Below are 12,564 nucleotides of genomic sequence, written 5' to 3'. Positions count from 1 at the left end.
TCAAAGTGAAGGGTGCAAGATCGTGCTGGGACGGAGATGGGGGATTTCCCTTGGATTCTGCGGCCAGCTGCTTTCCACACTTATATAAGTGTTACATCTTAATTATGTTCTGAAACGCACATGACTGTGTGTTGTGCATACACCAGAGGGGCTACCAAAATGGCGGTTCTTAGCACGAGATAGGGCCTAAACTTGATCCAGAAGAAGGAGGTCATACTACACTGGTGATCACTTTTATCTAGTTCATGGTGTTATCAGATTTTATGAAGTGGTGAGTAATGGTCTAAGGAGATTTGTTTGTAGTCAGGAGCTTCCTGTTCTGTTTGGGGTTTGTAGAAAAATTATCATTTTATTCTGTTCTTCAAGTGTGAGGAATGTTGTGAGATGACCTTCCATTACGAGAGATATTTGGTACAGTGAGGGAAAGGAGTGTTGTCATAAATACTGATAGGTTTTTCTCTAAGATAAGTTTATTCCAAAACCAATACTCATTGCTGTCAGGTCTATTTTGATTCATAGCTGAACAGGACAGAGTAGATCTGGTTCACAGAATTTGAAACACTGTAAACTTTCCTTCTGCAAAGGGGCTGGTGGTTTCAAACTGCCATTTTTTTTTTTGTTAGCTGCTGTTTGCTTTAGCTACTGTTGGGCAAGGGCTCCTTGATGCGTGGTCTCAAAACTCACTGATTTCTCCTGAGGATCCAGAGAGACGCTTGGCCTTTGGATTCACAGTACACTTCCCCATTGCTGTTGTTAGATGGTGTTGAGTTATTGATTCCACTCATAGCAACCCTGTAAACAGCAGATCTGACTTGTCCTATCCTGTACTTTCCTGATGATCTCTGATATCCTGAGTCCATTGTTAGAGTCAATGTGTCAGTCCATCTTGTGAAGATTCTTCCTCTCTTTATCTGATCCTCCAACTTTCCTAGCATGATCTCTATTTCCATGAACTGGACTCTCCTGACCACATGCCTAAAGTATGTTAGGCAGAGTTTCACATCCTTGTCTCTAAGGCACACCCTGTTGCACTTCCTCCAAGACAGATTTGTTTGTTCTTTTGGTAGTTTATGAGATATTCTCCAGCTGGAGAACTGTTCTCCAGCACCAATTTGAAGGAATTGACTTCTTCTGTCTTCCCCCCCCCCCCACCCCCCGAACCTGATTATCTGACTTCAGGTGCATAGAAAGTAGTTGAAAAGACCTTAAGGCTTTGATAAGGGACACCTTAGTCTTTAAAGTGATATCTTTGCCCTTTTAGCCCTTTCAGAGAGGTCTTGACAACAGATTTTTCTCAGTGTAACAGGCCTTTTGATTCCCTGATAGATGTTGCCATTGGTACTGATTGAGGATCCAAATAAAATGAAATCCTTTACAACTTCAGTCTTTCCTCTGTCATGATATTGGTCCAGGGATGAGGATTTTTTTTTTCCTTGAGGTAGAGATGTAATCCATATTGAAGGTGTAGTCTTTGATCTTCTTTGTGAGTGCATTGTCATCTGCCTAACAGAGGTTTTTAATGAGTCTTTTTCAATCCAAGTGTCAACATTCTTCATGTAGTCCTGCTTCTCAGATGATTTGCTCAGCATACGGATTGAATAGATGTGGAAAAAAAAAATTATACAGGTCTGACACAAAACTTTCCTGAGTTTAACCCAGGCATTGTTCCCTTGTTGGTGCTTAAAATTCTAGTATTCTTTCATGAGTCACATTGGATGTTCACACCATCTTCTTTGACGGGTTTTATTTCTTCCTGCATTTTCTCTTCCCTACCCTAATTGCCTTGCTTTTAGGTCCTAGTCACAAACCAAGCCCACTGCTGTGGGAAGGAGTCCCCAACTCCCAGCAACCCTGTAGGATAGAGAAGAACCGCTCCTACACATCTAGGGCTGTAGATTTTTATAGATTGTCACGTCTCTTTCCTGCAGAGGGGCTGCTGGGTTCAAATCACCATTCTTTTGGTTAGCAGTCATGCATTCCTTCATCAAACTGACAAAATATATTTGAATCTTTAAAATACTTTATTTGCTAATATATTTAAGTTACTAGAGCTGATATATTTAAGTTACTAGACCTAATGTAAAAAATAAGCTGAGGTGGGTTTGGGGGAGTGGCATAGTGAACCTCAGTGGAAGAAAGTAAGTTACTGTAGAGGGTTTTTTATTTATTTGTTAAGAAAATATAATTTTATTGTGATAATGTTGTTGCTAAGTGCCGCCGAGTCGCACTCATAGCGACCCTATGAAGGAGAGTCCTCAACGCTTGTATATTTTTCATCCTCTCTTCAGGTTCACAGGGTTTCCAGAGGCAAGCTATTACAGAAGTGGATACCATTCTTGCTTCCAATATTGTGATATATTGTGATACTATATAGCAAAATATATGCCAAAAAGTTTGCCATTTTAACAGTTTTTAAATGTCACCAGTTGTATTTACCATGTTTTGCAGCCATCACCACTGTGAATTTCCTAAAGTTTTTTCCTCGTCCCAACCAGACACTCAATGCCCTGTAATCAGTGACTCTGTTCACTCTTCCTCTCAGCCAGGAGCTAATAACTTTATTGTTTTCTTTAACTGCTTTTTTGGTCTTGACAAATCTTCAAACACTAGAGAACACTAGTCAGCAACCTCACCCACACCACTGAACTGCCGTTATTGTGAGCAGTGGCACCTCCACAGCAGGCACGTGGCTCTTTAGAAGAGTCATTATCAGAGAACACAAAGGCCAGAGCTGTTGCTTTATAAAATGCAAAGTCCAGTGTTCATTTTTCTCACTTAAGATCTCCATTTTCTCAACTGTAGAATGATGACCCAGCAGGTATAATAAATGAATCCCAACTTATTTATTGAAGTTCACTATCAAAAGTTATTGTATAGTAAAATGTTTAAAGCCTAACTTTTAACTACGTCTTAATAATTTAAGGTATGGAAAAGCTTAAAAAGCTCTCCTTCTTATTGTAACTTCTTAAAAATGAATGTGTATGTTTTCTTAAAGACAAGCTTGGGGTTAATTAAAACTTAAAATTTAAAAAACATAGCTCCGGTGGCCTAGTGGTAAGAAGCTGTGGTGCAGTACCAACGGCATGCAGTTTGAGGCTGTTCCATTGGAGAAGAATGGGCAGTCTCCTCCCGTGTGATTAACTGCCTCTGAAAAACCCACTGGAGGGTCAGCTATGGGTCGGTTCTGACTCTCCAGTACACAACAACAAATTGTTGTTAGATGCTACTGAGTCTACTATGACTCATATTGTTGTGTACGTTTGAGTTGGAAACTTGTGGGTTTTTAGAGGCAGTTAATCTCAGGAGAGGAGATTCCCTTCCTTCTCCCTCAGAACAGCTGGTGAATTTGAACTGCTGCTTGCCTTTAAGGATTGCAGCACAGCTTCTTGCCCTTAGGTCACCGGATGAACCTTGCCCTATTCTGTACCTTCTCTCTTATTACCATCAAGTTGGGACTGACTCATAGCTGACTCTTCAGTGGATTGTCAGTCTGTAAATTTGCATGGGAGGAGATTGCTCATCTTCTTCCTGTGAAACAGCTGGTGGGTTCAAACCACTTGCCTTTGTGTTGGCAGTGCAACTCCTTACACATTAGGCTACCAGAGCTCCTTAGTCTGTGTAAAAGGAGCCTTGGTGTCCTAGTGAGAAACATATAACAGGCTACTAGCTGAAAGGCAAGCAGTTTGAATCAACCAATTGCAAAGTTAGTCCACTTCTGTGTAGATTTTCGGTGTTGGAAACCCAGTGGAGGGTCACTGTGAGTTGAAACCAAGTAGATGGCAGGAGGGTGAGTGGTGCACTGGGTAGTACTCAGCTGCTAACTGGTGGTTGGCAGTTTAAGCCTACGAGTTTTTCTATGGGAGAAAGATGTGGCAATCCCCTTCCATAAAGATGTACAGCCATGGAAACCCTGGGGGTCTGTTCTGCTCTGCCTGTAGGGTCACTGTGAATCTGGGCCATCTTGATGGAAACAGGAAACTTAGATTAAGGTGGAGAGGGAGGGGTGGAAGGGAGCCCTGCGTTTTCACAAAACACCTCAAGCTATTCTGTAAGCTTTAAAACCGTTTGAAATGTGATGTGGGATTATATTGTTGTATTGTTTTACTTCCAAGGATGGCACAAAAGAAATATCTTCAAGCAAAATTAACCCAGTTTTTAAGGGAAGATAGAATTCAACTTTGGAAACCTCCGTATACAGATGAAAATAAAGAAGTTGGCTTGGCATTGAAGGTATTTTTCTCTTAGGACATAAATGATAATCAGTGATACAAATACCTTTGGTAAATCAGATTCTAAAATATTTTTAAACTGTTAGCACAATCATATCAGCGCAGAAACATCAGTTGTGAGCAAATACCCACTTTTGCTGGGAGTTAACAAGCTCATTTTTGTTGTTTAAGTTTTATTTGTATAGCAACAGCATGCACTTTCTCAGGTCTATTAATCTAGAAACTAATTTTGTCTGATGGCTCAGCAGTGCTCACCGTACTTTTATTATTTTTTTGAATGATAGTATCTTGGTTGTGTCTTAGTTCTCCTTGCTACTATGGTCTATAAAACAATTCCCCTTCTTTCATTTTTGAACATTCTGATTATCAGTGTTTATTGTCTCCAAATATATTTTTCTACTTGCTATGATTCAGATTTGTATGGTATCATCAGGTGGCTTTATTTTATATAAAGGAAATTTCAGGGAACTGAAATTTGCCTGCTTTTTGAAGCAGTGTTGAGTCAGAGTTGACTCATCGCTGACTGTCAGTGGGTTTCCCCGCTGGATACCAGAGCTCCCTTTTAAAGTAAGGAAGCATTTTTAATGGAAACTTAATGGATGAGAAAGTCTTATCATGTACTTATTTTTTTAAAATATGTACTTATATATGTACATTTTCAGCATTCTGAATGTGATTTAACATTTGTTGAGAACTGAGGATTGTCAGGCAGATGTCAGAGGTGTCTCTGTTGTCACACAGTGATGAGCCTGGGAGGTATAGAGTTGAATCCCTTTTGTCCCTGAGAGGTCTCACTATTAATTTTTGCAAGCCAGCTGTGACCTTACTTCTGATTTGATTTTATCTGCTTGACTCAGAAACTTAATTAGATTTCTTTTTGAGGGTTTTCTTTTCTTTTAAATTTTCCTTTTGTCCATTTCTTCACTTTTTCTTTAGTGGAGATGAGCTAGCCTTTCTTTAATTTTTAGGATTGATATTTTATTGTGTTTTCAGTGAAAGTTTACACAGTGTTTAGGTTTCCAGTCAGCAACTTCTACACAGTGACATTGATTCTTCACAGCACATAACACGTTCTCAGTATTTCTCATCTAGTTGTTCCATTTTCATCCATCTAGTTTTCCTGCCTTCTTACATTTTCATCTTTGAGAGTAATTGCTGATTGTTTAAAGTTCATTATTTCTTTTTTTTATTAATTTTAATGGACATTTACAGAAATTTTGGATTTCCATTCATTTATTGTTGCATTTTTCTCCCTGCTCCCCCCTGCCACCCAGTTTTCGCCTCTCTCTGAAAAGTAAAAGAAAAATTCCTTCGTTGGTATACAATCCCACCCCCCTAGTACACTTCACTATGCAGCCTTCACTCTGGACACCCGACATTGCCATAATAACCAATCATATATTGCTTTTAAACTGTTCTTTTCCTCATCTGTTTCAATGCAGTATACATAGTTTATCCAATTTTTCTCAGTCTCACCCCAACCCAGATGTCAGTCCCATTCTACAACAGTGGCACTATGCAGTATTTGTCCTTTTGTGACTGAGATATTTCAGCATAATGTCCTCCAGGGTTACCCATTTTGAATACTATTGCATGAGTTCCTTGTTTTTCAACGCAACATTATTTCTTAAAAGAACTTTTAAATATATCACAGTATCTGTAATAATGCATATTTTTTCCCCCAGAATAATTGTAATTCTTTTCACTTTTGCTCTTGGGATTGTTCTTCTGGTCTTTTTTTTTTTTTTTTTAAATCTGTTTTTCTCTCTACCCTTTCCTAATTCTTTATACCTTCTTACCTTGTAATAAGCCAAAGTGAAGACTGGATTTCACTACAAAAGGGTGCCAGCAGTATTAGTCGCCTTAGAGTCTTGCCTTCTTGTCTTTCTCTTTTGAGTTGATCCTGTATTGATATAGGGAGCTCTGGGTGTAGTCCTTGGGGAGGTGCACTGCTAACTCAGAGGAGCCGCCTCTGGAGGTTCGAATCCTGCTGCTTTTGGGGAGAAGTTGGGAAGTTTCCTCCCTGTGATTTATAGCCTCTGAAAAACCTATTGGAGGACCGGCTGGGGGTTGATTCCAGTGTGACAGCAATAAGTATTACTGATCTGCATTTTCTAAATTTTTAAAAACTATTTTTAGTTTTCATATAATAATTTCTTTACATTTTGTTTCATTTATGTGCATTGTACTTTATATAATCTTTCATTTACATTGTGTTTCATACAATCATTCATATACATTCTATTTTACATATTTTTGAAATTAGTTTGCTTATAAAGTTTATATACATTGTGTTTCACACTATTCTTCATTCACATTTTGCTTCATACAATTATTCTCATACATTATATTTTAGAAAATCAGTCACCATTGGACCTTACCCTTCATTACTCTGTCTTTTCACCAGAATTCTTCCCATTTGCCTGCCCCCCTCCCTCCACCCTCCACACTCTGCAGCCCAGTGGTTTCACCCTTACCTGTCCTCACCCCTCTACTCCTCCCACTTTGAGTTTCTGTACATGTTATCCGTCTATTTTTACAATAATGGGCTTATGAGACATAATGCTCTTCAGCCTCCCCCAGGTTGCATAGTATTTTTCAAAATTGTTGAGTGCTGCATTTTTCTGAATTTTTTATAGGATCTGGCTAAGAAATACTCTGACAAGCTAGAATGTTGTGAAAATGAGGTGGAAAAAATAATAGAAGAAATACGATGCAAAGCTATTGAACGTGGAACAGGAAATGAAAATTATAGAACAACAGGAGTCGCCACAATTGAGATATTTCTACCACCGAGACTAAGAAAAGTAAGTTATTTTGCTAAATTGATGTCATTTAATGAAATTGTCAAATAAATGGTCATTTTTTATATGACACTTCAGACATAAAATTCTTGCAAGTTATTTTAATATCAAACATTTATTGACTAAAATGTAAATGTTATGGATTCCTAGACTAGTAGCTCCAAACCGTTTTCTCCATTTGTTGTGATACTCTTTATGGATAAGCTATAGGGTGATAAATGGAGAAAAAATCGATGTTGTCAAGGATTTTTTTTATTTGGATCCATGGAAACAGCTCTCAAATCAGTGTATTTCGTTGGGAAAATCTACTGTCAGAAACCTCTTTAACGTACTAAAGAGTCAGAATGTCACTGTGAGGACTAAGGTGTATCTGACCCAGACCATTGTGTTTCCAGTCACCTTATTTACCTGAGAAAAATGGTCAGTGAGTAAGAAAGACCAAAGGAGAGTAGATGCTTTTGAATTGTAGTGTCGTCAAAACGTGTTGAATGTGCCATAAACTGCCAGAACAAGCAGGTCTGTCTTAGAAAAAGTGCAACCAGAATGCTCCTTAGAACCAAGGGTGACGAGGCTTCATCTCACATATTTTGGGCACATTGTGAGGAGAAAATCCTGGAAGGGTATCCTGCTTGGTAAAGTAGTTGTGTGCCAGAGAAAAAGAGGCAGGCCCTCCATGACTTCCAGAGAGGATTGACGCAGTGACTGCAGCAGTGACACACACAGCAGTGTTTCTTTCTGTTGTACATGTTATTAGGTGCCATGGGCTCAGCACTGACTCATAATGACCCTACAAACAAATCTGAAGCCTGTCCTGTTCTCTGCCATCCTCATCATCTCTGATACACTTGAGTCCATTGTTAACAGTCCAGCTTTCTGAATGTTTTCTCTCTTTCACTGACCCTTTACCGTAACCAGCTTAGAGTTTTTTCCCCTAAGAACTAATCCCTCCTAACATCATGCCAAAATGATGCAAGATGAAGTTGCACCATTTTTCCCTCCAAGGAGCTCCCTGGTTGCACTTCCTCTAAGATGTATTTGTTTGTTCTTTTGGCAGTCTGTGATATATTCAGTACTCTTATCCATTACTACAATTCAAAGGCATCAATTTTTTTCTGTCATGCTTGTTGATTTTCCATCTTTCAAATACATAGCAAGTAATTGAAAGGACTATGGCTAGACTGCACCACCTTCTTTAAACAGACATCCTTGCTTCTCAGCAGATTATTTTAATGCAGCAAGTCTTTTGATTTCTTGATGGCCAGTGCCGTGGATGTTGATTGTGGGTCCAAGCAAGCTGAGTTCATTGACAACTTCAGTCTTTTCTCCATCCATCGTGATATTGCTGATTGGCTCAGTGGTTAGGATTTTTTGTTTTCTTGATGGTGAGATATAATGCCTTGTGAAGCAGAGCTGACTTGAAAGCATCTCACAATAGCAGTTCAAAAAATTCTCCATTTAAGTATGTTTTATTTTGTTTTTTACACAGGACAGGAAGAACTTGTTGGAGACCCGATTGCACATCACTGGCAGGGAACTGAGGTCCAAGTAAGTAGCATGTGCTTGGAGCTCCAACTGGTCTTGGCCATTTTCATACTCACTCACCTGGTCCTTTTTGTCCATTCTTTTAGGAGATAGAGGGATGATACTTTTATCTCTGTCAGGAAGGAATGTGTTCATCTGAGGTTCAATGACTTAGTTACATGGGAAAGTGGGAAGTCAAGATTTGCAGCAATTTTATTTCTGGATATAACTTTTAAATCAGATCAGAGTTGGTGCCTACCATCTAATAGTTGTATTGTAGTTCTCACTGTAAAGTGTTCTGATTTCAGACTGTTGAACCTTTTATAAAAAGAAAAAACACCCAAAATTTAACAGAGATCCTGATTTGAGATCTAGTCAGTGTTTTCTCAACTTGTGTATTTTTAAACCATGAGTGTTTAGAGTACATCCAGGGCTCACCAGTCCATGCTTTCCGTTTTCTTCTTTGATCTACTTCAGGGCTATTGTTAGGTGCCATCAATTTGAGTAGCAACACTATGAACAACAGATCTAATCCTTTTCCTATTCTGTCATTTCTGACACAGTGGAGCCCATAGCTGTGTCAATTTCGTCTCATTGAAGTTCTTCCTCTCTTTTGCTGACCCTTCGCTTTTTCAAGCATGATGTCGCTCTCCAAGGAATAGCCTCTCTTAGCAACATGCCCAAAGTATACGAAGCTCTTAGGGGTGATTTAAGAAACATCACTCATTCAGTACAAATGAACAGAAGATTGGAAGGATCAGCTCTGATTACTGACTCCTGTAAGGTTTTCTCATAACCTTAGCTGGGGCACCTTGGCTCAGGTTGCTGATAGCACCCTGATCCCCTAGATAGTTTAAAAAATATGTCTGTTAAGAGTATCCTGAATAGTCATATGTGTGCTGACTCTGTCATGAAGTGATGTTTGTGCACTAGTTATAATACTGGATGTTTCTGAATAAAATTATTACCATGATTAACATCTACGTGATTAATATCTACATTTACTTTTTTTTAGATTAACACCTAGTGAATGATTAACACCAAATTTGTTTTCCTGTAATTTTCATTGATTTTGTTTTACAGAATAGCTGAAACCTTTGGATTTCAAGAAAATTATATCAAAATTGTCATAAATAAGAAAGAACTTCAATTAGGTATGTTATGGCAAAGTATGTGGAATTTTAAAATCAAGCCAATAGAGGAGTGATTTCTCATTTTTTGTTCCTCCGTTGTCCCTTTATTTTAGAATTTATGGTATAATCCAAAATGAATTATTTTAGACGTTTATAAAAATGTAAATCAGAAAACAGTGTTTTTCCATTTTTGTTTGTCCTGTGGCATAGTGTAGTCTGACAAAGTAGTACAAGCTCTGTGTCTGACGTGTACTGAGAATGAAGTTGGGGTCAAAAAGATTCTCCCTGAGGGAGATGAGTTAAAATTGAATGTAGACAGCAGAACAGGCTGTCATGGCTGGTGTTTTAGACAGAGAACTTCATCATGGCACCATAACAGGGACTCTGGGAAGTGAGGGGAAAGTCTCTAGTGACTGTGTGGCGACAGGCGTCGGTCATCTTGTGGAGGACTCTGACAGTTGTTCTCAAGCTGGGGTGTTTTTGCCCCTGGGGGACAGTTTCCAATGTTTAGAAACATTTCTGATTGTCACACCTCTGACAGAAGGGTGCTACTGTACCTAATGGGCAAAGGCTGGGGATGCTGCTAAGCGTCCTGCAGTGCTCCACAACAGTGAACTAGAATTCTTACCAAAAGTGGCAGTGGTGTAGCTGAGAAAGCCAGAGAGGATGAACTTCGTTCATTGTTAGAGAATTTGTCTCAAGAACAAAGGAAGTAATTTGTGTGGGGGAAGAAGTGATAGATGGTCCTATTTGTGCTTTAAAAGATCACCGTAGAATAAGGATTCAAGAAGGGTGGGAGAGGGTGGAAGCAGAGGGATGAGGATGTGCAGGGGGAGGGGGATTAATCATGGAGTTGCACAGTTTGATGGGTGGGGCTGAGGGAAATTGGAAGAATCTGTTCTTGTAAAAACAATGTGTTTGAATTTTTTAAACTAGTATTAAAAAAAAATCACTGTAGCTTCATGAAGGAAATGGGTTTGAAGGGAGCATGCCTGACCCTAAGGAGACTAGTTAGTTATTGTAGTGATTCTGGCTAGTGTTAGAGTCTTGGGGGTTTCCCATGGCTTCCTTGGGAATCAAGTTTAGATTTCTTAGCTGCACGGCCTAGCCGTGGCCTCCCTTTCTAGTATCTTCCCAAAACATTTTCCTACAGAGTCTCAATCTGGAGCTGTACTTGACTGCACACTGTTCTCACTCATGTTAACATGTTGACTTTTGCTCCTTTGAAACTGCCTCTCCTACCCCTTCATTCCTCTTCATCCCACTGCAGTCTCTGACGTCTAGGCCTGGGCCTGGATCCACTGGCATTGCCTTTTCTCATTCAGTGTACTTTCCCGAGTCCACTTTGTCCCAGCACCAGTGATTGAATGTAGGTTTGCATTTGTGATACTGGTTTTGTGTATTATCCTCCCTCCATTTTTTTGTTGTTATACATTTTCTTATTCCACGCCACCCAGTAGTGCACCCCTTGTTCTAGCTTTTGTCATATATATATAATACCTAATCATATATTTCTTTCGGACAGTTTTCCCCCTCATCTGTTTTACTGCACTGTTCTTTATCTGTAAACTCTTTTCCTATTCTCTGCCCACCTCACCCCCATCTGTCCTATTTTATAACAGCCGTGTTATACAGTATTTGTCCTTTTTGTGACTGAGATACTGCACTCAACATAATGTTCCCCAGGCTTCCTCATGTTGTGTAATGCTTTATGAGTTCATTGTTCTTTGGTTTTGTGCATTTTTGAACAGCTAAAAAGTGCATATCCTAAGGACCATCAGAGGGTGAAGGTGGTGTTTAGGAAGGTTTCAATAGTTGACTATGTGGCTGCATGAACTGGGGAGTTGTAAAGATCATTGTGTTGTTGTCTTACTTTGATGCCGTAGGTGTGAAGAGCTGAGTTAGTCACACTTTGTGTTGCCTGGCACACTGCCTTCATCACTTTGGGCAGTGACTGCTCCTGTGTTTTTCTCTTTCATCTCTAATTCTTTCTCATCCCTTTTCTGTAAGTGCCCACTTCTGTATGTTTAAAACCTGTGGTATATCTCTTCCAGGTCTTGAGTAGACACCAGTACTCACCAGATTAAGTTGTAGACTAGAACTTTATGAGCTATTTTATTATGCCAGTTATTTGAGATGTTCTACCAAGACTGTTGTCCTAATCCTTCACACCCAGAAAACCCATGTGCACACATATATTCACTGCATTAAATGGGGGATGGGGAGAAGGAATATCTTGAATGCCCTTCAGTGGAGGGATGGATAGGAAAAATGTGTGTGTGTGTGTGTGTGTGTGTGTGTGTGTACGTGTACATACACACACAGTGTGGAATATTATACAACCATAAAGAACCATGAGTAGTCCAGAAAACATATAACATGAGTAGATTTGGAGGACACAATGTTAAGTGAAATAAGTAAGTTGATTAAGGAAAAAGATTGTATGATCCTGTTTTTAAAAGAAAAGGACATATATTAAAACAACTATGAGATATCATCTTACCCTAATCAGCATAGTAAAATTTAACAGAACAGCAAACAACAAATGCTGGTGAGGTTGTGGAGAAACTGGAACCCTTATTCACTGTTGATGGGAGTGTATAAAATGGTGCAACCACTATGGAAGGTGGTACGGCACTTTCTCAAAAAGTTGCAAATAGAGATACCATTTGACCTAGGAATTGCACTACTGTGAATATACACCAAAGAGACCATAACTGATATCCAAGCAGATGTATGCACACCCATGTTCATTGTGGCTTTGTTCACAATAGCAAAGAGATGGTAACAACCTAAGTGCCTATCAACAAACAAATGGATAGAGAAGCTGTGGTATATTCACACAATGGAATACTATGCTGCATTGAAAAACAAGGA

The 12,564-nt window shown here is 39.2% G+C and overlaps 1 protein-coding gene across 2 annotated transcripts in view; it reads left to right on the top strand.

Moving 5' to 3' along the window:
• Positions 1-4,113: 4,113 nt before the first annotated feature.
• NUB1 (negative regulator of ubiquitin-like proteins 1) overlaps positions 4,114-12,564 on the top strand; it is a 36,947-nt gene continuing 28,496 nt past the window's right edge. For both annotated transcript variants that reach the window (XM_006895142.1, XM_006895141.1), the window contains exons 1-4: positions 4,114-4,230; positions 6,869-7,036; positions 8,520-8,578; positions 9,638-9,708. In XM_006895142.1, coding sequence (XP_006895204.1) covers positions 4,114-4,230; positions 6,869-7,036; positions 8,520-8,578; positions 9,638-9,708 — 415 coding nt within the window. The remainder of the gene's footprint in view (positions 4,231-6,868; positions 7,037-8,519; positions 8,579-9,637; positions 9,709-12,564) is intronic.

Source organism: Elephantulus edwardii, unplaced genomic scaffold, assembly GCF_000299155.1.
Source record: "Elephantulus edwardii isolate Elephantulus edwardi_28Jun2011 unplaced genomic scaffold, EleEdw1.0 scaffold00161, whole genome shotgun sequence".
Classification (NCBI taxonomy): domain Eukaryota; kingdom Metazoa; phylum Chordata; class Mammalia; order Macroscelidea; family Macroscelididae; genus Elephantulus; species Elephantulus edwardii.
The sequence above is the reverse complement of the archived record's forward strand: the minus strand, read 5'-3'. Positions and strand labels throughout refer to the sequence as shown.